At 46.3% G+C, this 26,656-nt stretch overlaps 2 protein-coding genes across 6 annotated transcripts in view; both read right to left on the bottom strand.

Annotated features, from left to right (window-relative positions):
- The window catches only part of AUTS2 (activator of transcription and developmental regulator AUTS2), a 658,278-nt gene extending 633,870 nt beyond the window's left edge, over positions 1-24,408 (bottom strand). For all 5 annotated transcript variants that reach the window (XM_083479523.1, XM_083479527.1, XM_083479525.1 and 2 more), the window contains exon 1: positions 23,932-24,408. In XM_083479523.1, the coding sequence (XP_083335649.1) occupies positions 23,932-24,282 (351 nt within the window). In that variant the 5' untranslated portion in view covers positions 24,283-24,408. The remainder of the gene's footprint in view (positions 1-23,931) is intronic.
- Positions 1-26,656, bottom strand: part of GTF2IRD1 (GTF2I repeat domain containing 1) — a 1,520,245-nt gene that overhangs the window by 964,729 nt on the left and 528,860 nt on the right. The window lies entirely within an intron of this gene.

The raw sequence follows: 26,656 nt of genomic DNA, 5'->3' as shown, positions 1-26,656 counted from the left end.
GACCACAGGGGCTGAAAAAGCTTCAGGGATTGCTTACTCACAAGCAGCACTGCAGTTCTGGGTCCATAGACCGCAGGCCATGAAGCCAATCTGGACTCAAACCTCTTGGCACCAGCATTCTTCAGGAACCAAGGTGGTTCAACCTTGGGCAGGGCAGGAGCCAGGCCCTGTGACCAATAGGACTTTGCAGGACTGGGGCCTTCCTAAGTTTGTTCTGAAGAGGCAAGGCGTGGCCTCACAGGTGAGGCCGATTGGTAACTCACAGCACCTGGTGGCAAGAGCTGGGAAGGGATATAAGGTCAGCATTTCCCTTTGGCTCTTTGTCACAGCAACACGCTTCCTGCTTTGCTGTGTTTGGCTTCTTGCTTCCTGATCCTTGAACAACGGCTTCTTGACTACCTGCTTCTTGATCCTTGGACCCTTGACTTCGTGACTCCTTCTTCAAGACCCTCGGACCCTTGGCTTCTTGGCTCCCAGCTCTCTGACCCTCAAACTCTTGGCTTCCTGGCTTCTGGACTCCCGTTCCTGCTCCGACCCGGCCATCTTGCCCTCCCAGGACTTTGATCGCCCATTAACCATACCATGACACTCCCCCTCTGACACCTCCAAAGGTTCTCTGTCAGATCCCAACCCAGAAGGTCCCAGAAGGGTAGCTTCCACACAGGTTTCAGGGTACCCTGCCTGCCACCGAAAGTCCTCGATTTTGGGGTGTCTGGTTCATCCTCAGAGGACTCCATGTTTGGTGCCAGTTCAGGGCTAAGCATAATGGGTGTGCCTCCAATGCCCCTGGGCACATAGACTTCTCTTGAGACCTTTCCGCTAAATGGGAAAAGTTCTGAAGAGCATCTTGTATGCCCAAAACCATTGAGGGCAGTGGTTGCATGTGAATCCCTTGCCCATTTTTACACCTCACATGTTCAGTAAGCAATGTCATTCATAAGATATTCTTTAAAAATATTTATATATACTCTGGTTCAGTGGCGTAGCGTGGGTTGTCAGCACCCGGGGCAAGGCAAGTAATTTGTGCCCCCTAACCCGTGGATTTGCACCCCCTAACCCGTGGATTTGTGCCCCCTAACCCCCAGGTGTTGCGCCCGGTGCGGCCGGCCCCCCCTACACCCCCCATGCTACACCACTGCTCTGGTTGCCTTTAAATGCTGCTCCTTCTAACAACAAACACATCCAAGGAGTGGGCTGGAGGACTTAGCTCTATGATACAAGGTGGCAGAGAGGCTCTGTTTGAGTTCTTCCTTTTAATCTAGCTTCCCCCCATGATGCTGCCCTCCAAATGGAGTTTGACTCCAATCCAGTCCAGCAGGTAAAAGCTAAAAGGTGCCAGGTTCCCTGCCAAAGCTCTGATTAGGGGTCCTGTCTCAACTAAAGAATTGTCACCAGTTTTTGCAGAGTTCTAATTTCCAGAGAAAGACAGATCATTCTCACCGTAGTGAGGGAAGAGGGAGTGGGGCAAAGCAGTTTAATGTGCACAAGTGTGTTGTGGTGTTGTTTTTAAAGAAAAGCTAACATCGCAGCTTTTTGGACTAATTAGAGGAAGCTGCAAAATAAGCATCTCTAATTTCATTTAAAAATTAATCAAGTTTTCGAACTAAAATGAAGATTGAAGATGGCACACTAATGATTCTCTTTTGAAGCTCGAGGAAGAAATAGAACGCCACTTCGGTAGCTGCTCTGAACACAGGGCATTTAAAGTCACGTTGAAATTGCACCTCTTAGTCCCTGGGCTAGACATCTTCCCCAGCGAGCTGTGTCATGAAAGGGGCAACCAAACTGGGCAGTTATTTGCTATCATTGCACTTTACATCTAGGGTAGGAAGAGATGTCTGTGGGACATTGAACTTTACCTGGTTTCCGTACTATGCCTACTTTCTGTTGGTTTGCACAATTTGCTCTTCTGTTTCGAAAAGCCAGATATGTTGGGCAAAGCCTATTTTCTCCACTGATTCTTCTTCAGCCCCAAATACATTAGATATTATATGAAAGAGACTCGGTTTCCCCATTTTCACAGCCCTTTGCAATTCAGACGGGTGCCTCACTGATTTGTCAGTGGTCGCAAACAGAGCTTACAGCTTACAGGAATAACAGCCATGTTTCCCCTCCCCTTCCCCATTCAACATCCAACATGGTTTCCCCCCCCCCCATCCATTCAGAGTGAGAGACATGGGAACCAGGAAGCATTGCCCTTATCCTGAATTGGCTGCATCCATGTTCCAAATGTCGGAATGCAGAAACAGAATATCATAATGGACTGTCTGAGGCTGTGGCATCACATTCAGAGGGATCCATTTTGAGATCCATGCTCAGTCATGCAGCTTACGTACCCTACAGTATTCCTCAGGTGAAAATAGGGACATTTCTCAGTCCCCCGCCAACTGATACTCCACGACTGCCCATTTTTTCCTCATTTCCACAGAGCATTTCCTATCAGAAGAAGGGCAAGTGCCACCACCATGTCACCAACAGGACAAGGAAGAAGGCCAGTGTGGCGTTTGCCTCCTAGGTGGGTCATAAGGAAAGGGTTAAAATGAGTGGGATGTGATTGGCCAGTGGAAACTGATAGGAGGAGTTAGGGTTAAAGTGGGTGCTTTTTGGAAGTGAGTTGAGGGTTGGGGGTTGGAGAAGGAAGAGGGAGGAATAGTCTGTGGGTTGGCCAAGTTGCGTTGCGAGAGAGTGAGAGGAATTGTTAGGTGGAGTCAGATAGTTAGTTGGAATAATCAGTTTGAAGTTGTTAGGAACACTGGGGCAGTAAAGAAACTAAGATTAAGAAACTGCCAAGAAAAATTAACTGAAACCTTAAACGTATTCATGCTTATAAAAATAAACTTGATTATTTGTTAATGTTAGCAACTGTCTGGACTCTATGTGTACCCGTGAGAAACGGGTTGGTGGCAGCGAAGAAAGCAATTACAGTGGTGGCACAGGGATCAATAGACCGTCAAACGTCTGGGGACCCTGTCTGATCACCTCAGCCAGCAATGGCAGCCTTGGAGAGGCCATGGAAGGGAAGCAGGGCGTTCCCTCGCAGCTGCCACTGCCATCGCCATTGCTCAGGACAAGCGCCACCTCACTCTCTTTCCCTAGCTTGGCAGCAGCAGTGCTGGCAGAGGAAATAGGGACATTCTGGGATCAAATCAGAAGCTGGGGTGGCTTTTGTAATTCCGGGGCTGTCCCTAGAAAATAGGAGGGATGTACAAACATTGTCTGCAGCTCACCCAGGGAACATAAGATTAGTTTAGGGAGACTGTAACTCGCCCATGTCACAGAAGCAAAAAAAAATAAAAAATAAATGGGATAAAGTTTCTTAGCCAAAAGGCAGGACAAAGAAAGAAGTTGAGTCAAGTACCTTTATTGAAATCACAGTATAAAACATTTCAAGTCACTGGGATAATTTAAAAGGGCAAGGGTGACGCTGTTGAGGGTAGTAAGGTCACACTGTGATCGCGTACTCTTAGATATTCTGCTTCGCCTTGTCTATTCCCAAAAAGGTTGGTTCATTTCTGATAAAATTGTGGCTAAAAAGGAAGCTACTAAGGCAGCGATATCTTTGTCCCAATTTGCCAGGAGAAACTTCATTTGGCTTCTTCTCGGATTTGTAGACCGGAGGTCCAACATTGTGCTCAGCATCAGTTGGCAAGGTCTGCTGTGTAAAGAGCAATCTAAGAGAATGTGATCAATTGAATCAGGTACACCTTGGTTGCGTACAGTAAAAGCTATGGTTTTCCCAGTAGTGATGTAGGGAAGTGACAGCTGGACCATCAAGAAGGCTGATCGCCGAAGAATTGATGCTTTTGAATTATGGTGCTGGAGGAGACTCTTGAGAGTCCCGTGGGCTGCAAGAAGATCAAACCTCTCCATTCTGAAGGAAATCAGCCCTGAGTGCTCACTGGAAGGACAGATCCTGAAGCTGAGGCTCCAATACTTTGGCCATGAGAAGAGAAGACTCCCTGGAAAAGACCCTGATGTTGGGAAAGACAGAGGGCACAAGGAGAAGGGGACGAGATGGTTGGATAGTGTTCTCAAAGTTACCAGCGTGAGTTTGACCAAACTGCGGGAGACAGTGGAAGACAGAAGTGCCTGGCGTGCTCTGGTCCACGGGGTCACGAAGAGTCAGACATGACTAAACAACAACAACAACACCTTGGTTTCAGGTACACAAATGGGCCTGATATGGAGTATGTGAGAATCTGCATGTGGTCACTGCAGAAGGGAAGGCATTTAATCTCGTGAGCATAAAGGCTCTTCGATGGGAAGGGAGTAGTAGATCCTAATACCTACATATGGAAAAAAAAAAACCTTTCAGAGCTCTTTCATAAGAAAAATAAATCTTTTCATGAAGGCCATTGGCATCATCTGCTCAGGGTAATCCAAGCAAAGGACAGAAAAGAAAGAAATCATTAAGCAATGCTCCCTCTGTTTCCCAGACTCTGTGGTCAACAACTGACAGCCTTTTTCACAGGCCCTCTTCAAGGCAGGTTTGCAGGCTAGCAACACGAGAACAAGATTTTTCTGTGAAACGCTCTCCCCGAGGAGGCAATGCCTGGAACCATTTATATCTAGCTTTAGGCACCAGGCAAAGATTACAGTGGTACCTCGGGTTAAGAATTTAATTCGTTCTGGAGGTCCATTCTTAACCTGAAACTATTCTTAACCTGAAGCACCACTTTAGCTACTGCCACTGCGTGATTTCTGTTCTCATCCTGAAGCAAAGTTCTTAACCCGAGGTACTATTTCTGGGACAACGGAGTCTGTAACCTGACGCGTCTGTAACCTGAAGCATCTGTAACCCAAGGTACCTCTATATTCTCTTTACCCACACTTTAGCCACTTACCGGTAATTTGAAGGGTGGCACCGTGGCCTCTTTTAGTAAGCTGGGGTCTGTTAATCGTGTGTGTGTTTTTAGGTTGCCCTTAATTGTTTTCAATGCAATTCACTTTGGGTCAACTATGTGAGAAAAGCAACTAGCAAATGCTAGCAACAACAACATAATTTCCCGAATGCTCTTTGTTTCAGTCTCTAATTAACCCGTGGGTCATGCAAATGTATGTCAAATAGTGGAAACTAATTAGCCAGGAGTTCACACACGGCATGTCCAGTGATGCATCATCAACGGGCAATTTCTGTATGTCAAACAGCTGTCACCAAACAAAGCATACGATTTTACTATAAAGGCCATCAATGCATGTCTCTTGTTACAAAACATCACAGAGCAAGGTACAGCGAGCTATCAAGCGATGATCACAGCCAATGTGCGAAGCTATTGCTCTGCAAAGATTTAAAGCATCCTAGCTTCCGACTCCTCCCAAATATTAGTTGCACACTTCTAGTCCTGCTCTGGCAAAGGCACAGCATACAATAAGAGCTCTATTGTTGTCAAAAAGCCCAGACAAATGCCAGGTTAATAACAGAGTTCGGTTTCCCAAAACCACACATGCAAGGAAATTTGTCAATGTCTTTTTTTATTTGCATATCTGGCAGCCTGCCTTAGACAGCCAATACATAAAGGAGAACATACAGGTGTTTTCATTTGCGGCTTGTCTTTAATCTAGAAGTGCCAATTTGCTTCTGTTTTAATTACATCCTTCTCGGCATACTGTTACTGTCTTATGAAATCTCTTCATTACTGGCAGCGCACAACCAACGGCGTTGGCAGGAGATTTGGAACCAGCGGGAAAATGTGGATCTCCTTCGCCTCCCAGGCCCCCCAGTCCTTTCAGGCTTTCCTGCCCATGCCCCCGCACAAGGTTTTCCACCTAGCCAAGCCAACACGCAACATGCCTTCATATAACAGTAGCGCCAATTGGAATGTCAACATTCCATGACTAATCCTTCTCCCCCCCCCCCCCCCGAATCCCTGCATGGGTGCCAGATTGTCCGAGTCAGAATTCAGAAGCTACAGAAGTGCAGTACGCAACATTTAATTTTTAGGTTTTTGAAACAAATAAATCTGGCTAGATTAACAGAGGCAATTAGAGACCAAACTAGACAAGAGTTTCAAAAAGCATGGGGGAAATGCAGAGAATACTTCACAAAACAGTGCCCTAAAATACATACCTGGACTTGTTTCGATTAATGTCTGCAGGAGACTTTGTGGATATTTAAGTTATAATTAGAAAAAAAAATCTTAATAATTATTCAGAAAGGAAACAGCTTATAAGAAGTAAATAAGAAGGCCAGGTACAGGATAAAGGAAGTCTTTTATTTGGTTGTTTGTATTGTTGTATGTTATGCTCATTGTATGTTATGTTCATGTTTATTGAGGGTGGATTTCTGTACTGGGGGGGTGGGGGTATATGTTATGTTATAAATAAAATTTCGAATAAAAATTTAATTAAAAAATAAATAAATAAATCCTGTTCTCTTTGCGCTCCTGGCATGCCAAGAGGAGTGACGGTATTGGAAGGTACATTTGGGGGTCATTGCAGTCTAGTCCACCAATCCACTCAGGGAAGGATTAGCAGTGGAAGTTGCAATGACAGCATCCACAAAAGCTTCTGCATTGGCGGGGGGGGGGGGGGACATCAACTCCTGAGGCAGCCGTTTCCACTGTTGAACAGCTCTTATAGTTATGGAGTTTCTCCTAATGTCCGGATGAATTTGGTTTTCCTGACACTCTTTCCACCTGGTTATAGACCTGTCTGTTAGAGCAAAGATGTCAAAGTGGTCGACCGCAATCGACGGGAGGATCCCCGGGTGATCCAGGTCAATTGTGGGATCCTGATCGACCTGCCCCCCCCCCCTTGCTCCCTCCACCGCGTCTTTTTTTCCCCGTTAAAAAAAAGCTCAACAACTCTGGTCATTCCTCCCCCAAAAAAGCTTGGGTAGATCACTGCCATTTTTGTTATACTGGGAGTAGATCGCAGTCTCTTGGGAGTTGGGCGTGCCTGTGTTAGAGCAATGGAGATCCTGCACCAACTTCATTTCCTCAGTTTCAAAAGTCTCCAAAACTTAGCCAATGAAAATAGGGATGTCGTACTACTACTACTACTATTACCCCCACCCATCTGGCTGGGTTGCTGAACCACTCCAGGCAATTTCTAACATATATAAAAACATAACAAAACATTAAACTTTCCTACACAGGGCTGCCCTCAGATGTTGTCTAAAGGTTGCATTTCCTTGGCTCAGGGATCACACAACTGGTGCTGAGAATGCCAAGGTTGGAGGTTCGATCCCCATAAGGGACAGCTGCACATTCCTGCATTGAGGGGGTTGGACTAGATGATCCTCAGGGTTCCTTTCCAGCTCTATGATTCTGTGAATAGCTTCTATGACAATACAGCCATTCACTTGAGCCTTGATGGTCTTCTTCAACAAGAGGGGAAGGCAGAGACCAGATCTTCTACAAGAGCTTTTCCAGCTCTTAAGATTCTGCTTGTGGACTTCCCAGGAACATCTGTCTGGCTCCTATCTGAAACATAATACTGGGAAGAGTCTTGGTTTGATCCCTAAGGGCTGTTCCCAAGTTCTTAACAGTGGGGTGTGCATCTTCCCCCCCCAAAAAATAATAATCTTTATTTCACACCATACACCCATTTCTGCAAGTTCTACAGAGCAGGAACTCTCTTGGTGGTGAATTGCAGGTTCCTATGCCAGTTGAAAGCCTCCTTCTCCTGAATACACGGGGGTCTGAACAGGCAATATCAAGCTTCTCAGCAGAGAGAGAAAGGAAGGAATAAACCGCAAGTCCTTCATAAATGCATTACTTTATAAGTAAGTGGGAACAACAAGGGCCCACCTAGAGACATGGCACTGCTGCAGCCCATGATGGCATTAGGGGCAAACAAAGCTCCAACCTGCATTAGTCATTTTCCTGCTACTTATGGAATGGATTTTGCTCGTATCCATTTTAAAGCACATGAGGTTTTCCCTAAGACGATAATGTTCTAAAGCCACTCACACTGTGGCCTGCTGCCAAGAAGCTAAAGGCAGGAAGCCTGAAGATAGACAATGCATTTTAAAAGAAAAGACCGAAAAAGGAAATTAGCAGCAGTATTTTACTGCAGACAACTTTGCATTCTGCACAATTTTTAAGAAACGTTTTCGAATCTATCACAGTGCACGGCAACTGCGAAACAATAGGCGGGAAAGGAAACCATTGAGGGGTCCCATCAAGACCTTCAAAAGCATTTGTCAAGCAGTCCAGGAGCAGGGGGACGCGGGTGGGGCTGTGGGTTAAACCACAGAGCCTAGGACTTGCTGATCAGAAGGTCAGTGGTTTGAATCCCCACAATGGGGTGAGCTCCTGTTGCTCGGTCCCTGCTCCTGCCAACCTAGCAGTTCGAAAGCACGTCAAAGTGCAAGTTACCTTCTGGCGGGAAGGTAAACGGCGTTTCCGTGCGCTGCTCTGGTTTGTCAGAAGAGGCTTGGTCATGCTGGCCACATGACCCGGAAGCTGTACACTGGCTCCCTCGGCCAATAAAGCGAGATGAGCGCCGCAACCCCAGAGTCGGCCACAACTGGACCTAATGGTCAGGGGTCCCTTTACCTTTAGCTTTTACCAGGAGCAGGGAGGTTTGGGAATCAGTGATACAGAAGCTCACAAAATACTTGGAAGACACAACATGCCATGATAAAGCAAGCTTCCTCAACCTGGTGCCCTCCAGAGGTTTTGGATTCCAGATCCCATCAGTCCCCAGAAGCAGGGCCTATGGCCAGGGATGATGGAGGATGTAGTTCAAAAATATTTGTGGATCCAAGACTGAGGGAGCCTGGTTTATAATTAGGAGGGTGAAATATAGTGGCCTTTTCATCCCACTCCCTATGTGGCTGCTAGGAGATCAGAAGCTTCTTCTTCCATCTCAGATTAACAACAATTAAGCATCATATCTGAACACTGGAGTTTGGCTCATCTTAACAATGGCTGGTTGAAGCAAGGCAGTTCCTTCAAACCATGATCGGAAGCAGGCTCCTTTCCACTTCTTTAAACTACGGTTTGAAGCAATGTTGTTTCAAAACAAACCATAGTTAAGATTAACAGAGTGTGTTAGGTTTGGACAATATGGCAAGCCACAGTTTCCGAGCACAATTCAAAGTGTTGGTGCTGACCTTTAAAGCCCTAAACAGCCTCAATCCAGTATCCCTTAAGGAGCATCTCCACCCCCATCGTTATGCCCAGACACTGAGGTCCAGTGCAGTTCCCTCGCTGAGAGAAGCCAAGTTACAGGGAACCAGGCAGAGGGCCTTCTCGGTAGTGGCGCCAGCCCTGTGGAACACCCTCCCACCAGATGTCAAAGAGAACAACAACTACCAGACTTTTAGAAGACATCTGAATGCAGCCCTGTTTAGGGAAGCTTTTAATGTTTAATAGATTATTATATTTTAATATTCTGTTGTAAGCTGCCCAGAGTGGCTGGGGAAACCCAGCCAGATGGGCAGGGTATAAATAATATATTATTATTGTTATTATTGTTGTTGTTTTGTTGTTGTTGTTGTTGTTGTTGTTGTTGTTGTTGTTGTTGTTGTTGTTATATTGAAACCAAAATGGAAGCATCCAAACTTCTTCATGCAGTTGTGATGGAGAAGGAAGCTCCACCGCCTCACTGGGAGGCCCTGAGGTTGTCACCTATGTCTTTGTAAACAAATGTCTGCGCAGGTTGGGCATTACAGGCTGTTATTGCCACCGACTCTCTCACCAAGGCACTGTGAATGACACTTAGGGGCACCCCCGACAAATACAGCACCAGCTCTTAGCCCATTTTATCCTCACAAAGTATTAAGATGAAATGTGAGAAGTGGCTCTTATAAAAACAGGTTAAGCCGCTATCTCCAAATCCATTTGCTGTGATTTTTATAGTGCAATATGTTCAGCCTGGAGAAGGGAAGACTGAGAGGTGATACGATAGCCTTCTTCAAATATTTGAAGGGCTGTCAGGTGGGAGATGGAGCAAGCTTGTTTCTGCTGTTCCAGAGGGTAGGACCTGAACCAATTGATTCAAATGACAAGACAGGAGATTCCAACTAAATCTTAGGAAAAACTTTCTGACAGTAAGAATGTTTGACAGTGGAACAGAATTGTAAGAAATGTTTGACAGTGGAACAGACTACCTCATAACATGGTGGGCTCTCCTTCTATAGAGGTTTTTAAACAGAGGTCGGGTGGCCACCTGTCAGGGATTCTTTAGCTAGCCGTGATTCCTGCATGTCAGTGGGCTACACTAGATGACCCCTGGTGCCCTTCCAACCCTACAATCATATGATTCTATTATTATTAAAAGCAGTTTGAAACAACAACCCACCACACTACTGGTGTGGAAAAAGGGCGCAGTCTTAACCAGAAGCATTGGGGCATGCACTGATCAGAAATAAAGCAGTACATTTCCCCCAACATTTTTGCAGGCAAACAGAGGCAATGTGGTGTAGTGGTTAGAGTGTTTGACTTTAAAGAAGAATGGGAACCTTTAACAAAGTATTTAAAGAAACAACAAACTGAATTGGACTCCTTGGCAGGCTTTGAATAAACATTCACAGATCTTGTATTGGAAAGATATAGATAGAAATACTAAGGATATTTACAATCTTATAACATGCAGAGAATAACATGTGCTGAAAAACCAGAGAGAGGAGCTGAGGGAAGTCTGGGGGGGCTGGGGGGTTGTCTTTTGGGGAGGGGGAAATGGGGGTGATGAGGTTGATGTACGGTATCTTTTTTTTTAAGCGTTTATTAATTTTCCAATAAGAACACCCAATTAATATATCAAATCAAATCCAATAAAAATAAAAAACTAAAATGAAATAGTCCAATTGTCTTCCAAATTGTAATAACTTTTTGTTTTGGCTTCCCACAGTCTGAATTCCAAAGCGCTTTCAACATCACAGTCCTGCCTCTCATCCGAGGTTGATGTATGTTTGATAAATTGTTATGTTGAAACTTTTAATAAAGTGTTTGACTGAGACCTGGGAAACTCCAGGGTTCAAATCCCCACTTATCCATAAGGTTCCCTGGGCTGACCTTGGGCTCACAGCCACTCATTCTAACCTACCTCACAGGGTTGTTGTGGAAAGTAAAGGAGAGGGGCCATACCATGCATGCCAGCTTGAGCTCTCGGAGGAAAGGGTTTGCGCATAAATGCAACAACGTAAATAAACAGTATTGAAAGTAGGATCACTTATAGTAGCATCATGAACACAGATCAGCATCAATGTACAATGCAAAGCCCCATCTACTACACTGAACTGGATTTCTTGTAGGAGTAAAGGCATGAAGGTTTGTAGCAGTTAGCAAGTTGGACCCCAAGCAAAGTTCATGGATTACGGAATGGAGAATTCCTGCAAAATTGTGAAAACTTTAAATATATGGATAGATAGATAGTAAGAGGTAGATTTCCCACATCTATCTGAAGTACAACTCAAAAAAGGAAGGGAGAGTTCATATATCCACCCTCCCAACTTCCAAACTCCGTTTTTATTAATTACATCGGAGACTTCTGCAGGAACTCGAGCACTTGGGCTATTTTTAATAAGGTTCATCCGGCTCAAATGTATTGTTCCGCTTCAAATGAAGATCAAACTACTAATTTAGCTGGAGATAATTGCACGCCTTTCAGGTCAGCTCCCAAGCGGGATACAGCGGGGTCTCATCGCCAAACCAAAATGATCAGACCTAGAAATAAAAAATTTAAAAGAGGCCACCCAATGCAATACAGAGGGCCAGCCCAAGACATTTTGGCACCTCAGGCAAACCACAAAATGCCACGTCCCTCTCCCTGCCAGGGAAGAAGGGGTGAGTGAAGGTCACCTCAGGAACAAGGGGGTAATAAAGATCTACATCAGGGTCTGCTTTGGATCTTGTTGCCTGAGGTGGTCACCTCATGTTGTCTCATGAGTGGGCCAGCCCTGGCACTACTGAATCCTCAGGTATCGGTACATCAGCTCAGTACATTTAAAGCAGTATTATACCACTTTAAACAGTCATGGCTTCTCCCAAAGAATTCTGGGAACTGTAGTTTGTTAAGGGTGCTGAGAGCTGGTGGCAGACACCTCTATTCCCCTCAGAACTATAGTTCCCTGAAAGGTTTTACAATTCACCTATCTTCCCAGGGAACAGACTTTGGAAGTCCAACCCAATGCTCAATGTGCACTCGACAACACTGAGCAAATGCGGAATATATTTTTATGAGGGTATGTCCAAGATAACAGGGGAAGGTAGTTATCGCCTGGTGTCTATTCAGTGTCCTAGTCAGGTTCCATTGCGGTGGGAGGGATTTTCTGGTTCATCTCAGACAGCAAAATGTCTTAGGCCAGCCCTGAACATCCCTCTCATTTCTGTTTTTGTTGGAGCTATCTGACAGTCCTGCTGACAGGAATCTGGTTACCAGCTGTATGCAATAAGTGATAGCAAAACCATAACCAGCCTACTTTCCCAAGCTTTTAGCTGGGCTTTTAAAATGGCATCTTGGTTATAGAACATAAGAACATAGAGCTCTAAACGGCCTCGGCCCAGTATACCTGAAGGAGCATCTCCACCCCAATCGTTCTGCCTGGACACGGAGGTCCAGCTCCGAGGGCCTTCTGGCGGTTCCCTCACTGCAAGAAGCAAAGCTACAGGGAACCAGGCAGAGGGCCTTCTTGGTAGTGGCACCCGCCCTGTAGAACACCCTCCCATCAAATGTCAAAGAGATAAACAACTGCCTGACATTTAGAAGACATCTGAAGGCAGTTTAGGGAAGTTTTTAATGTGTGACATTTTAATGTATTTTTAATCTTTGTGGAAGCCACCCAGAGTGGCTGGGCAAACTCCTCATAAGGGAGCTGTTCCTGGAGGAAGAACTGTGAGGGGAGAGACTCCATCAGGCAAGGCCTCCTTCCACCTGCCTTGCTCTACCCTCTGCGTCTCAATGTGTATTGTATTGTTTTATGAACTGTGGCTTGCCCTTGTTTTATTGATTATAGTTTAGATATTATTGTAACTGTTGAGTGGATTTCTGTTTAACTTTTATATGTTGATATTATTATTTTATACTATTATAATGATTGTTGAATGTTACTTTTTTTGATGGAGGTTGCCTATTTTAAAGTTATGTTTTAATATCACATTTTTGTATTGCATTAGATTGTTATAAGATGTACATTTTTTGTTTCTTCAGCTTGTAAGCCGCCTTGAGTATTGTAAGATAGAAAGGCAGAATACAAATTAAAAATGATGAGATGGGTGGGGTACAAATAATAAATTATTTATTAATTAATAATAATAATAAATAATAAATTTTATTTATATCCCGCCCTCCCCAGCCGAAGCCGGGCTCAGGGCGGCTAACAACAATAAAACAGTACAAAGGTACAGGATAAACAACATTCTAAAATCATTCATTATAAAATTAATTAATTCAAGCCACTGGCAACCATTGGGCCAGAGCTCCACGAAGATTGCCGAGGGAGGGAGTCAGGCTGTGCCCTGGCCAAAGGCCTGGTGGAACAGCTCTGTCTTGCAGGCCCTGCGTAAAGATGTCAAGTCCCGCAGGGCCCTGGTCTCTTGTGACAGAGTGTTCCACCAGATCGGAACATATTATTATTATTATTATTATTGCCTGCTGGATCAGGCCAATGGCCCATCTAGTCCAGCAAACTGTTCTCACAGTGGCCAAACAGATGCCCATGGGAAATCCAAAAGCAGGGCCCAAGCACAAGAGAAACACTCTCCCCCTCGTGCAGTTTCCAGCAACTGATATTCAGAAGCATTACTGCCTTGGACCATGGAAACAGAGTATAGCCATCATGGCTAGCAGCCATCGATAGCCCTCTCCTCCATGAATTTGTCTTAATCCTCTTTTAAAGCCGTCCATGTTGACGACCATCACTGCTTCCAGTGGGAGTGAGTTCCAAAGGTTCAAGTTTTAAACCATTCTGAATCCTTTCTTAAGTCCTTTCTAAGAAAGGTTCAAGTCCTTTCTGGGCTGTTGGCTTTTTGTCGCCGTTTCATTTTTCTCTCCGTACCGGGATGGCGTTTTTATGATACATTGTTTTAGCGAGCTGCTATAAGCTGCCTTGTGGAGAGGAATAGACATCTTTCGGATAAGCAAAAGAAAGTGACATTTCTGGCGTTACATTTAAATCAATTCCCTTTTAGTACTGTAAGCTCTGCAGAGCTCTGGAATCCGGAAGAAAGCTACTTCCTGGGAACTGTCTTGTAAGCACGGTGCTGTGATTCAGTGTGTCTTACAACAGGGGTGGGGACCAGATGCCAAAGATTGGATGCCTTGACACCCATCCTTGGATTAAACACAACCTCTTGCACACAACCTCTGCATCAGTTCAGGGTACAGCTCACAAGACCCAACAGGTACATTAATAAAGCCTAGGATACATGGTTAGGTGTAAGCAAAGACATGGCTCCAACATTTGACACACTCCTCCCATTCTTCTTTTAAAGCAGCCTTTCTCAACCCCTGTGGGTCCCCAGATGTTGTTGAACTACAACTCCCATCTCCCCTAGCTAGCAAGGCCAGAGCTCAGGGATGATGGGAGTTGTAATCCAACAACATCTGGGGACCCACACGTTGAGAACCGCTGTTTTGAAGGAACAGGGTGGGATCTGTAATTTGTGCAGTTCCCATCCCAAGCGAGAAGATGGATCTTGCAGGCATGCACTCCTACAGGGGGCTAGCAACCTTCGCACCTGCACTGACCGCAGAGAATCCTTGGCAAGAAGACTTCAATCCAACCCTCTGAACCAACCAGCTGTGAGAGCCTCACTCTCAGAAAGCAGGGTGAGAATTGGCTCATCTGGCTTTCTCCCTTCCCATTCTGGGACATCCAGCAGCCTTCTGAAGCAGGACTTTCCTCTCAGTCACTGTCTGAGTTGTCTCCACTTAGAATCATAGACGGGATCAGAGATTCTTAGAAGACTGGAGTAAGTATATGAACTATTTGAAAAGCAACTGTAATAAACAGATTACGCTAGTAGGATTGCAAGAAGTTCTGTAAGGAGGACTATTTGAAACATTGCAAGAAAGACTATGATGAGAATTATTAGTTAAGGACAATTAAAAGTACAGTGGTACCTCGGGTTAAGTATTTAATTCATTCTGGAGGTCTGTTCTTAACCTGAAACTGTTCTTAACCTGAAGCACCACTTTAGCTAATGGGGCCTCCTGCTGCTGCCGCGCCACTGGAGCATGATTTCAGTTCTTATCCTGAAGCAAAGTTCTTAACCTGAGGTAATATTTCTGGGTTAGCAGAGTCTGTAACCTGAAGCGGCTGTAACCTGAAGCGTATGTAACCCGAGGTATACCACTGTAATAGAGAAATTAAGAAATGCAGAACAAGCGATAGAGAATTGAAAATCTTCAGAAGTTGTTGATGGAAGTCTAAAATATTGTATGAGATAAGAAGTTATGTTAAATGATTGTTGGAAATGATATGTTTAAAAATACCCAATAAAAATGTATATATATTAAAAAAAGAATCATAGAAGGTGCGCCCAAGACAACTCAAGCCCAACCTCCTGCAATGCAGGAATCTCAGCTAGAGCATCCATGATAGATGGCCATCCAACCTCTGCTTAAAAACATCCAGGGAGGGAGAGGCCACAACCTCCCCAGGGAGGCTGTTCCACTGTCAAACACTTCTTGCCATCAGAAGGTTCTTCCTGATGTTTAGTCAGAATCTCCTTTGGTTCATGTTCTACACTTCAGACCAGGAGAAAGCAATCTAGCTCCACCTTCCATGTATTTGAAGGTGGCTATCCTATCTCCTCTCAGTCCCCTCTTTCCCAGGCTAAACATACCCAACTCCCTCAACCATTCCTCATAAGGCTCTGTTTCCAGATCCTTGGTCATCTTGGTCGACCTCCTCTGCACACGTAAATAAATGTGTGTGTGTCTTTTAAGGAAGCAATTTAACCCAGAATCCACTGGGAATTCAGTGGGAGTGACCCACTGAAATAAAATTGAATCAGCCAGCTTTCTGGTTTGGGGGGTAAGTGCATTATGAAGAACTGTAGGTTCAAAACTACATGTTAGTGACCAAAGAAAATGTTGCTGACCTTCAGGGTGCTATGCAGCTTCCAAAATAAGCCTCAACATAAAAACAATCCCAAAAACGTAAATTCCATTTACACTCAGAACAAATAATGTCCTAACAATGTTAGAACAAACAATGGCACGCATTATACAGCAAGTTCTTTTAACACCAAAGTAGGCCAGCTGTAGTAAACACATAATGACCTATACATCTGTCCATCAGCAACATGCTTAAGATATCTCAAAAAGGAAGGAGGTTTCTTATTCTGCAACATCCTTGCATCACTCTTTTTCCTCCTCTGTTCAGAACGCAAAACAACTGCAAGCAACATCTGGCTGGATCGCATGAAACGTAATTGAGCAACTGCTTACAATTATGCTCACTCAGTGGATGGAATGATATGATGCAGATTTGGAGAGCAAGCAAGATAATGTCTTGCTGAACATTTGTTCCCTGCGCCTGGAGATTCCGTTGCACTTTCTCTGGAGGTCATTTAGCCAAGGGGCATAATAGTTCAAGTTCGGCAATGCAAAACTGATGAACCCTATATCCTGGAGGGCCAGACAAACTCGAAACTTATACACACGTATTAATAATTATAACAAGAGTGGTTTGATTTCTTATCCACCCTTCACTGCAAGGTCCCAGGGTGGGTTACAGCCATTTGATGCACAATATTATGCGCAAACCTGTTTTCTCCTGCTCTGGAGGATAGGACTTGAACCAATGGCTTCAGGTTACAAGAAAGGAGATTCCTACTGAACATCAATAAGAACTTTCTGACTATAAGAGGTGTTTGACAATGCAACTGATGCCCACAAGAGGTTGTGGGCTCTCCCTCCCTGGGGGTTTTAAGCAGAAGTGAGATGGCCATCTGTCGTGGATGCTGTAGTTGAGATTTCTGCATCGAAGGCTGATGATGATTCTTGCCATCCCTTCCAACTCTACAGTTCTATGATTCTATTAAGAACAGCAGCAGCAACTAATTGCAATGAAGAGACTCGGGTGGGTCCGTAAGAGAGAGAGGAAGAGAGGAAGAGGGAGAGAGAGAGAAAGAGAGAGAGAGGGGAGTTAGTTGCCAGGATAAAGATGCGCGTCTTCAGAATATAATGAAAACTACATACAGAAAGTGCCAAGCATACCTCTGTGGCAAAATAATTCAACAGCTATGGGGCTGCCACAGAAATTGCCCTCTTGCTGCCACCCCCTCAGCTTCTGAGGATAAGGGAGTTCATAGAATAGAATCATAGAATCATAGAGTTGGAAGAGACCACAAGGGCCATCGAGTCCAACCCCCTGCCAAGCAGGAAACACCATCAGAGCACTCCTGACATATGGTTGTCAAGCCTCTGCTTAAAGACCTCCAAAGTAGGAGACTCCACCACACTCCTTGGCAGCAAATTCCACTGTTAAACACCTCTTACTGTCAGGAAGTTCTTCCTAATGTTTAGGTGGAATCTTCTTTCTTGTAGTTTGGATCCATTGCTCCGTGTCCGCTTCTCTGGAGCAGCAGAAAACAACCTTTCTCCCTCCTCTATGTGACATCCTTTTATATATTTGAACATGGCTATCATATCACCCCTTAACCTCCTCTTCTCCAGGCTAAACATGCCCAGCTCCCTTAACCGTTCCTCATAAGGCATCGTTTCCAGGCCTTTGACCATTTTGGTTGCCCTCCTCTGGACACGTTCCAGTTTGTCGGTGTCCTTCTTGAATTGTGGTGCCCAGAACTGGACACAGTACTCCAGGTGAGGTCTGACCAGAGCAGAATACTAGGAGGGCCACCTCTACTGACCTTAGCCCTCAAGAGGGTCTGTAAGGAAGGAAGCCTCTCATACACCACTGACAGGTGCTACACACCTTTAGCTACCTAATCCTTACTCAGATACGTACTCTCTGATATGCTAATGCAGGCATAGGCAAACTCGGCCCTCCAGATGTTTTGGGACTACAACTCCCATCATCCCTAGCTAACAGGACCAGTGGTCAGGGATGATGGGAGTTGTAGTCTCAAAACATCTGGAGGGCCGAGTTTGTCTATGCCTGTGCTAATGTGTTGAGGATGGAGGAAGACCACATCTCTTGGCCTTGCCCCCTGTGGGGAACAGCTGTCTCCTAGAAACTCTCAGCACCCTTAACAAATGATAGTTCCCAGGATTCTTTGGGGTAGCCATGACTATGATTACCTAACTTGGTACGATAGTGTACAGCAAGGTTGCCATGTTTCAAAAAGTTAAAATCCAGACACAATCTGCAAAATCTCCCCCCCCAAAAAACCCAACACCTGAATTTATGAGAATTTATGAGTAATGAAATTCACCCAAATCTGCACTTCCAACACAGACTGCCATACGTCCGGATTTTCCCAGACATTTCAGCGCTTTCTGCTTCTTGCAAATGCCGGTTATGTCTGAGAAATTCTGGACATATGGCAACCCTACATATAGTGCAGATGGGGCATGTGTTTAAATGCATTTAATGGCGTTGCTTTTTTTAGTGAGCAGTTGGATAGACTTAGACACTTATATATCCACCATTGACAAAAGGACAAGGATTGTCATTCTTAAAAGATCCACAAAAAGGTTGGGGAGAAATCTCCTTGAAGGGGCTTAGAACCCTGAGCCACTGCACCACACAGGAGTTATGCCTGCCCTACCCCATAATTCACAAATCACAGGTGCATATTTATTTATTCCAGCCGTGAATGTTCCACTGTGGGTGTTCACTTGATTTAACCAATTTTATGAGGATCATTTGAGCTTCTCCTTGTTGTGAGCAGCTTTGTGTTAAGGAAAGCAATATTTTGAAACCCATTTACAGACAACAGGGACAAACTCTGAAGTCTATATTCTATTCTGCAGAAACACAACCTGCCTCCTCGGTGCAACATTGACACCCACACTTAATAGCAAATCCAAGAAATATCAGAATCCAGGGTCATCGTTTTAATAAGACTAAATATGTGCTGTGCTGAGGCAGTACAAAAAAAACTGCCAGCACAACCACACAGAGCAGCTGTGTGCACTTAACAACAACAACAACAACAACAACAACAACAACAACAACAACAACAACTTATTTATATGCTACTCATCTGACTGGATTGCCCCAACCACTCTGAGCGGCTTCCAACAAACTAGAACACTGAAATACATCAAACATTAAAAACCTCCCTATACAGGCCTGCCTTTAGATGTCTTATAAAAGTCAGAAAGTTGTTTAGTTGCTTGACATCTGATGGGAGGGCATTCCACAGGGACTACTGAGAAGGCCCTCTGCCTGGTTCCCTGTAACTGAAAGAGAAATGGGGAGATTTGCTCATTGCTACACTGCACACACTGAAAGCAAAGTTTTTCCTGGAGTGTCCTATTTCAGGCTGCGGGTATCTGGGGAATAGTAGGGAGGGAGGTCAGTGGTTCAAATCCCTGCGATGGGGTGAGTTCCCGTTGCTCGGTCCCTGCTCTTGCCAACCTAGCAGCTCGAAAGTACGTCAAAGTGCAAGTAGATAAATAGGTACCACTCCGGTGGGAAGGTAAACAGTGTTTCCGTGCGCTGCTCTGGTTTCGGTGTTCCATTGCGCCAGAAGCAGCTTAGTCATGCTGGCCACATGAACCGGAAAAACTGTCTGCAGAGCAGACAAACGCCGGCTCCCTTGGCCAGTAAAGCAAGATGAGCGCCGCAACCCCAGAGTCGTTCACAACTGGACTTAACTGTCAGGGGTCCTTTAGTGCTTTTGGGGGGGATGCAGGGGTACGCATACCCCTAAACATTTTGTGAATCTAAGTTTAGCCTCATTGAGAGACGGTATTTCAATATGAGTAGGAGAATGAGAGTATCCCTAAACATTTTTTTTAGGGGGGGGGGGGAAAGCACTGAATATTCTCATATGACAAACAAGCTCATGGTCTATAGAGAATTAGCATGTCAGGGCAAAAGGCTTCACCCAGACTTCTGGCATACAATCTTTTCACTTGCGTACAATTTATTTGTCATGGCAATAAGCATTCAGAGATGCAGCATTTACACTTGCAGTCTGAACTGGGGCAGCCCAGAAAGCGCCCCAACGAACCCCCTGGATTCTGAAAATGCATTCACTTAAGCGGACTTAGAATCATAGAATTGTAGAATTGAGGATCATGTATTCCAACTCCCTGCAATGCAGGAACATGCAATTGTCCCATACGGGGATTGAACCTGCAACCTTGGCATTATCAGCACCACGCTCCAGCCAACTGCGCTATTAAAACAAATCCTTCACTGTGCAGTCACACAAAACAGAACCAACAACAAGATGAGTAAAATACCACAATATGCAAAATATATCCAAATAGGTTTGTAATACATAAATGATATCAGGAGTGATTAAAATACATCTTATTATAAAATATGGAAGTTAAGAGTGAGTCAAATAAATAACAGCATGACAACCAGATTATAAATAAAAACAGCATCCAGACAACATAGGTTTAATAATTTGGGGGCAATGTCCTTTTTGAATTTTTGCAGCCAGAATAAGAAATAATAATAATAATTTTATTATGTGTACTTTTGCTATATTTCCATCTTGCCTGTCTTTCAACTAACTCAAGGTACAGTACATGGTTCTCTGCACACACACACCCCAACAATATTATCTTCCAAACAACCCTGTGAGAAAGGCCTAGTGTCATACAGTGAGTCCAGAAGTGCCAATTTGCCCCCACGTCCGTGGGTGCCCAGGGCCATGGGTGCCATACAGCATGCATGGCTCTGACACTGCCTTTGTGGGTGCCCAGCCCCTTCATGGGGAATTTTTTGGGTGCTCGGGCACCCAAGGCCCCAGGGAGCTGTCACCTATGCAAGAGTCAGAATTTGAACCCGGGTCCCTCTGGTCCAATTCTGAAATGCTAACCATTGTGTCATGCCAACTTACCATACCAGTTAATGCTCCCCACTCCCCATGTATCTATTCCTTAGACGTAACAGTTGTTGCCAAGTGTGCTGGCACACTTTCCTAACAGCCGCTCTTCTGCATCTAGTTACACAGAGCATGGGACTCCAGCAAATGTGAGTTTTGCAGATCCACTGTGATGTGACAAGTTTCACGCACCCAAACTCCCTCTTTCTGCACACCTATGTTGTCTATTGTCAGCCCATTGCTGAAAGGTTGTTGCTCATCGACAATTATTTTCAAAATAGCATTTGAGAGAGTATGCTTGTCTTGGCACCATAAGACAACTGAGGCTGTCACCCTAACCATCTTTTAAAAGGAATAAGGTCCACTAAAATCAATGGAATATTTATTGATTTCTGTGGAGGCAGATCTCTGCCTAAACTTCTTTCAAGTGTGTTTGTTTTAATAACTTCTGACCTGCCCTTCATCCAGATGGATCCAAGGATAGTGTGTGTGTGTGTGTGTGCGTGCGTGTGTGTGTGTGTGTGTGTGTGTGTGTGTGAATAAAAGCAAGACATCAACCATCATCAAAAACTTAAAAGCCCTAGAAGACAACAGAAAAGCAGCCTGAATAGGAACAGAACACTTTCAAAATGCTTAGGCAAACAAGGAAGTCTTAACCTGGCACCAAGAAGATTGCACTGTGTCAAATACAAGTCCAGCCTCTCCAGGGAGACTATTCCAAAGTCAAGGGGCCACCACAGAAAAGCCCATGCGAGTGTTACACACTTCAGTAAGTGACAACACTCAAGAGAAAGGCCTCAGCTAAAGATCTTACTGTACAGGCAGGAAAATATAGGAGATGTTCATACTGGTATACGGACCCCCAGGCTGCATACAGAGTGCAAACTGTGGGGCCATAGAGCCAAGATACATATAAGCAAAGCTCCAAAACTACTCAGACAACAACAGCAACTGGCAACACTGTGCCTAGAAAGAATGTATACACTTGCCAAACCTCAAACCACCACATAAAGATATCCAAGCCTTCCTCTCCATCCCCACCATAAAAGCATGCAGCTCAATATTTCTTGATCCCATACCTCATGCATTTCAGCGATTATTGTCCTTGCTTGTGTTTTAATCTAATGAATGCCAGAAAATTCAGAAAAGGAAAATGCTTTGCAAGTACGGAGAGTTTATATGGTGGGCTTGGCCTACTCGGCAGTTCATATGCATGTCAGTAGCTTTTGAAGAAGAAACCCCAAACCTTGAATTCCTCTAGTTTTCAAATCAAGGAAGGAAGGGATTTTTGACTGGTGGGGATGTGGGGGTGAGAGAGAGACTGAAGGAATGGATTGTAAGGCAGTTTACCACCAGGTGGGTATTGTAAGTGGAAATCACTGGTACACAAATGTTTCTATACAACCAGGGACACCATAACAGCTGTTTTGAATTCACAAGAACATCAGAACTGGAGGCATTTTTGTCACATATTCTAAAGGGGGGTGGGAACAGAATAGTGTGCTTGCACTCTCTCTCGCTCTCACTCTCTCTCTCTTTCTCTCTCTGCAAATTAAAGGGCCAGCAACCATTGTCCAAATCAGCCTTTAACTCAAGAGAAATAAAACACGTGGGCATCTTGATATACCAAAAGGCAAGGACATGTTGGATTAACACATACTCACTCAAGAAAGACACCTAAGCTTGAAAGGTCTAACATTGAATGGCATGCAGTGTAAACACAATGAAAAAGAACAGGAAACCCAAGACCAAAAAGTTGTGCGAAACTGATTTGGGGAAAGGGAGTGAATGAAATCGACAAAACCAAGAAATTAGCCCTAAGATATGGGGGTCAAGGAGGAGGGGGGAAGAGATGGAAGGAAGCTGGGAAATAATGGTATTATGTTAACCCTCAACTGTCAGATTTGGAGAGGGGGGAGCCACATGCTTCTTCCACAACTCCTGTTTCTCTTGCACACCACGTTTGTGACAATGTGCATAGTACTGGCATTGTCTTTCAGCGATACCAGTCTGATTTCCTCTCCCCAAGAAATCATGTCAAGGTAAGATCTCACCCTGCCCATCATCTTCTAACTTGCCCTTTCTTGATGTCACACACATACCCCCGTTCTCCCCAGGAGAAATGAAACATTGAAGCAGAAAAGTGCATTGTGGGGAGGGGGGGGAGAAAGCAGCACCCGGCGAGTGTTGCGTGGAATAAAGAGAAGTCTCCACTTGTCCACACCAGACACACAAAAGCACTTTTTTTTTTTTTTTGCAACGAGAAAGAAGGGGAGGAAGGGGATTAAGGCGGCATTGACAACCGGGTTCCACTTGCAAGCAGCCCTTCAGATGACAGCCAGGGGATGTTCTTTTGCACATCTATTCAGACACACACCCCTTTTTCATTCCATCCATGCTTTAAAGGGCCAGCAAATAAATAAACCAACCCTTCTGGAGCATAAAGGAGATGCAAGTCCAATGCCGTTGCCCGTCTCTCCCTTCTGCCACCCCCCCCCCGCCACCTCCAAGTTCCTCCAAGCCCCTCCTCTTCCCACCCCCCTCTCGCTCGCAATGAATACACCCCGATTCCCTCCCCACCTCCGAACACATAAAGCACCACCACCACTCCCCAACAGCTGGAGAGAGCGAGGGGAAGGGGGGGGAAGAGACACCCAGCCAACTCGCTCCTCAAAGCAGCACATCCATCAAACTGCAGCCCAAACAAAAATAAATATACTCAGCGCACAGCAAGGCAGGGGAAGAAGCCACCTCGACCTATAAATATTTGGAGTAGCCAAGGGATTCGGGGGCGGGAGCAAAGGGAGAGATGGGGATTCCTGGTCTGCATTGTTATCCCAGCAGTAGGGACCAGAGGAGAGGAAAGAGGACCCCCCCCTCCAAAGTGCACACCCTCCTTCCTCGACGCACACACCCCTCTCTGCTGCCATTACCCCCCACCCACCCACAGTCAGCAAACAATGAGCGAGAGGGCAAGCCCGGCCGCCCCCTCCCCTTCCGGGCTTCCCTAGAATATAGCCCCGCCGCCGCCACCCCCGACGGGGAGCCCGGCCGCGCTCACCTCCAAGGCTTCCAGCGTGACGAAGCTGGCCAGGGCAAAGCCATCGATGATGTCCTCCTCGGGCGAGGAAGACTCCCTCCGCTTCCTCCTGGGGGGCTTGGGCCGGCACGTCGGCGGCAGCGGCGGCTTGCCATTGTTGTCGAGCTCGGAGCCCGAGGAAGAAAGGACGGACGGGGCGGGGGGCGTCCGCCTGGGCTCCGCCGCCACCACCACCAGAGCCGCCCCGCCGGGAGCAGCAGCAGCAGCAGCAGCACCTTGTAATAATCCGCGTTTGGAGCGCCTCGCCCGGTCGCGCTGCGAGCGGGAGCGCCGCTTCTTGCGAAAGCCGTTGCAGAGTGTGGGGCCGTCCATGGCTCGCTCGCTCTCGTCGCAACAACAGGGCCCCCCCACCCCCGGACAACTCCACACTGCCTTCGCCCTCCCTCCCTCCTGCTCTTCCCCCCACCTACCCACCCCCTCCAACTTCGTCTCCCCCCACCCCCCGGTGGAATACAGGGAGGGAGGGAGCGAGGGAAGGGGGGGAGGAAGAAGGAGAAGGAGGGGGGCAAGAAAGGGAGACTCCCAAGGAATGTCAGCACCCGGGGGGGCGGGCGAGAGAGATGTCGAGAGATTCCTCCGAGCAAACCCAGGAAAGTAATGGCTGGTCACTGGTCTTCCTTGGGAAAAGAGATATGTGTAATTCCTTCCAACCTCGGCAGCAGAAAATAAATTAGAGGAATAGAATGCCTTGATCCAAAGGCAGAGACAGGCAAGCGTGAGGAGGGGTGTGTGTGGCGGGGTTGTCTCTTGATTCCGCACCCCCCTTTTTGATATTTTTTTTAATCCATTGAGAGGGGGGAAGGGGGGGAGACAAACTATTCCTCCACCCGAGAGGTTGGCTCCTTTCTTCTTTTCATGCTTGCAGAATTGAAGGCAGCGACCACGTAAATATATATGGATATATTCACACACGTATAAGTAAATGGAACTCTTTCCCCGCCCCGTTAGATGCTTTGGATTAAACAGGGAGAAGTTGCTTCCGATTTGGTGGTGTGTGTGTGTGTGGTTTTTCCCCCGTCCCCTCCGCCTTGTCTTGTTTCACGCCGGAAAATCTCCTCGTCGTGGTTCAATCCGGTGGGGCGAGCGAGAGAAGAAACCCCTCCAGCTGGAATAGACCGACGCACCTGGAGTAGGTCGAGTGGGTGCCCTGCCAGCGCAGAGACACCCACCTGCTTCAAGTTTCCCCCTCCACCCCGCACCCTTGGGCCCTCCTTTCTCCAGGTTAGGGCTGCCTGCCCCCCCCCAAAAAACCCCACCCCTCAACCCCCCAGAGATGGAGCCCCAGCAGCCTCCTCAAAGTCGCACAGCCCGAGGTGGGGAAGAGTTCAGCGCCACGGAATCCACGCCGAGCATCCAAGAATCCAAACACAAAGGAAATTGACAAGCTCCTTCTTTCTCTCTCTTTCCCCCCCTTCTCTCTCTCTCTCTCTCTTCCCTTTCTCCTCCCAGGAGGAGCCACACAGCCGAAAGGAGGAGAAGGGAGAGGTGCTGCTGGAGGAGATGGAGGGGGGGGTACACGCCAAACAGCCACCACCACCCCAAATAAATGTCTCTGGTGGTGGGAGAGGGGGGCAGGAGGAAAGGGGCTGCTGGGTCTCCGGGAAGCTGCCTCTCCTCCAGACTGGGGAGGGGGCGACAACGTAACGGCACGAGAAGGGGCCAAGAGATACAGGATCCTTCCCTGGGGGGGGCTGCTGCTGAAGATAAGAGAAGATGTAATCTCGGTTTGGCTCTCCCCGCACGCCTCCGGCAGCGGCAGCAGCAGCAGCTGGGATCCAGCCCCTTTCACATCTTCCCTACCTTTCTGTGTGTGTCTGCCTCTCTCTCTCTTTCTCTCCCTCCCCCTCGGTCACATGACTAACTTTCCTCTCTCTTCCCCCACCCCACCCCCCGTCCATCCCCACCGCGCAGGGTGAAAGAAAGCTCCCCTAGCCGCGCGAAATAAGTTGCAGGCATGCGCGCCGAGTTTGCGCGCTGCCTCTGCGCTCTGCTCCATTCCAGCCCAGAAGGAATGAATGGGGAAGGGAATTCTCGCGGGAGCCTCTGGCCCTTTAACGCGGCGGGGGAGGGAGAGAAGGGGGCGGGGTCGTGGTAAGGAAGGTTGATTGCTGCAGAGAGGGCTGCTTGATGCCTTGCAAGAGCTGGGAGGGGGCAAAGACTTATGTGCCTTGAGCCGCTATATGAAAAATGCAGCAATTCAGCCAGTGAAGTGAATTGAGGGGGGGGGGGGGGAGTGTGAATATCCACTAGTGAATGAAAGAAAGAAATCCAATGTCATCCACTGGATAGCAAGCAAAGTTGTACCTGAGATTTCTTAATAATACAGTGGTACCTCAGGTTAAGAACTTAATTTGTCCGTTCTTAACCTGAAACTGTTCTTAACCTTAAGTACCACTTTAGATAATGGAGACTCCCGCTGCTGCTGTGCGATTTCTATTCTCATCCTGAAGCAAAGTTCTTAACCCGGGGTACTATTTCTGGGTTAGTGGAGTCTGTAACGTGAAGCGTCTGTAACCCGAGGTACCGCTATAATAATAATAATAGTTGTTGTTTAGTCATTTAGTCGTGTTTGACTCTTCGTGTCCCCATGGACCAGAGCACGCCAGGCACTCCTGTCTTCCACTGCCTCCCGCAATTTGGTCAAACTCATGCTGTAGCTTCGAGAACACTGTCCAACCATCTCATC

Source organism: Podarcis liolepis (assembly GCF_965112155.1).
Source record: "Podarcis liolepis genome assembly, chromosome: 16".
NCBI classification, from domain to species: domain Eukaryota; kingdom Metazoa; phylum Chordata; class Lepidosauria; order Squamata; family Lacertidae; genus Podarcis; species Podarcis liolepis.
Note: the sequence above shows the minus strand (reverse complement) of the source record. Positions and strands in the feature narration are given on the sequence as shown.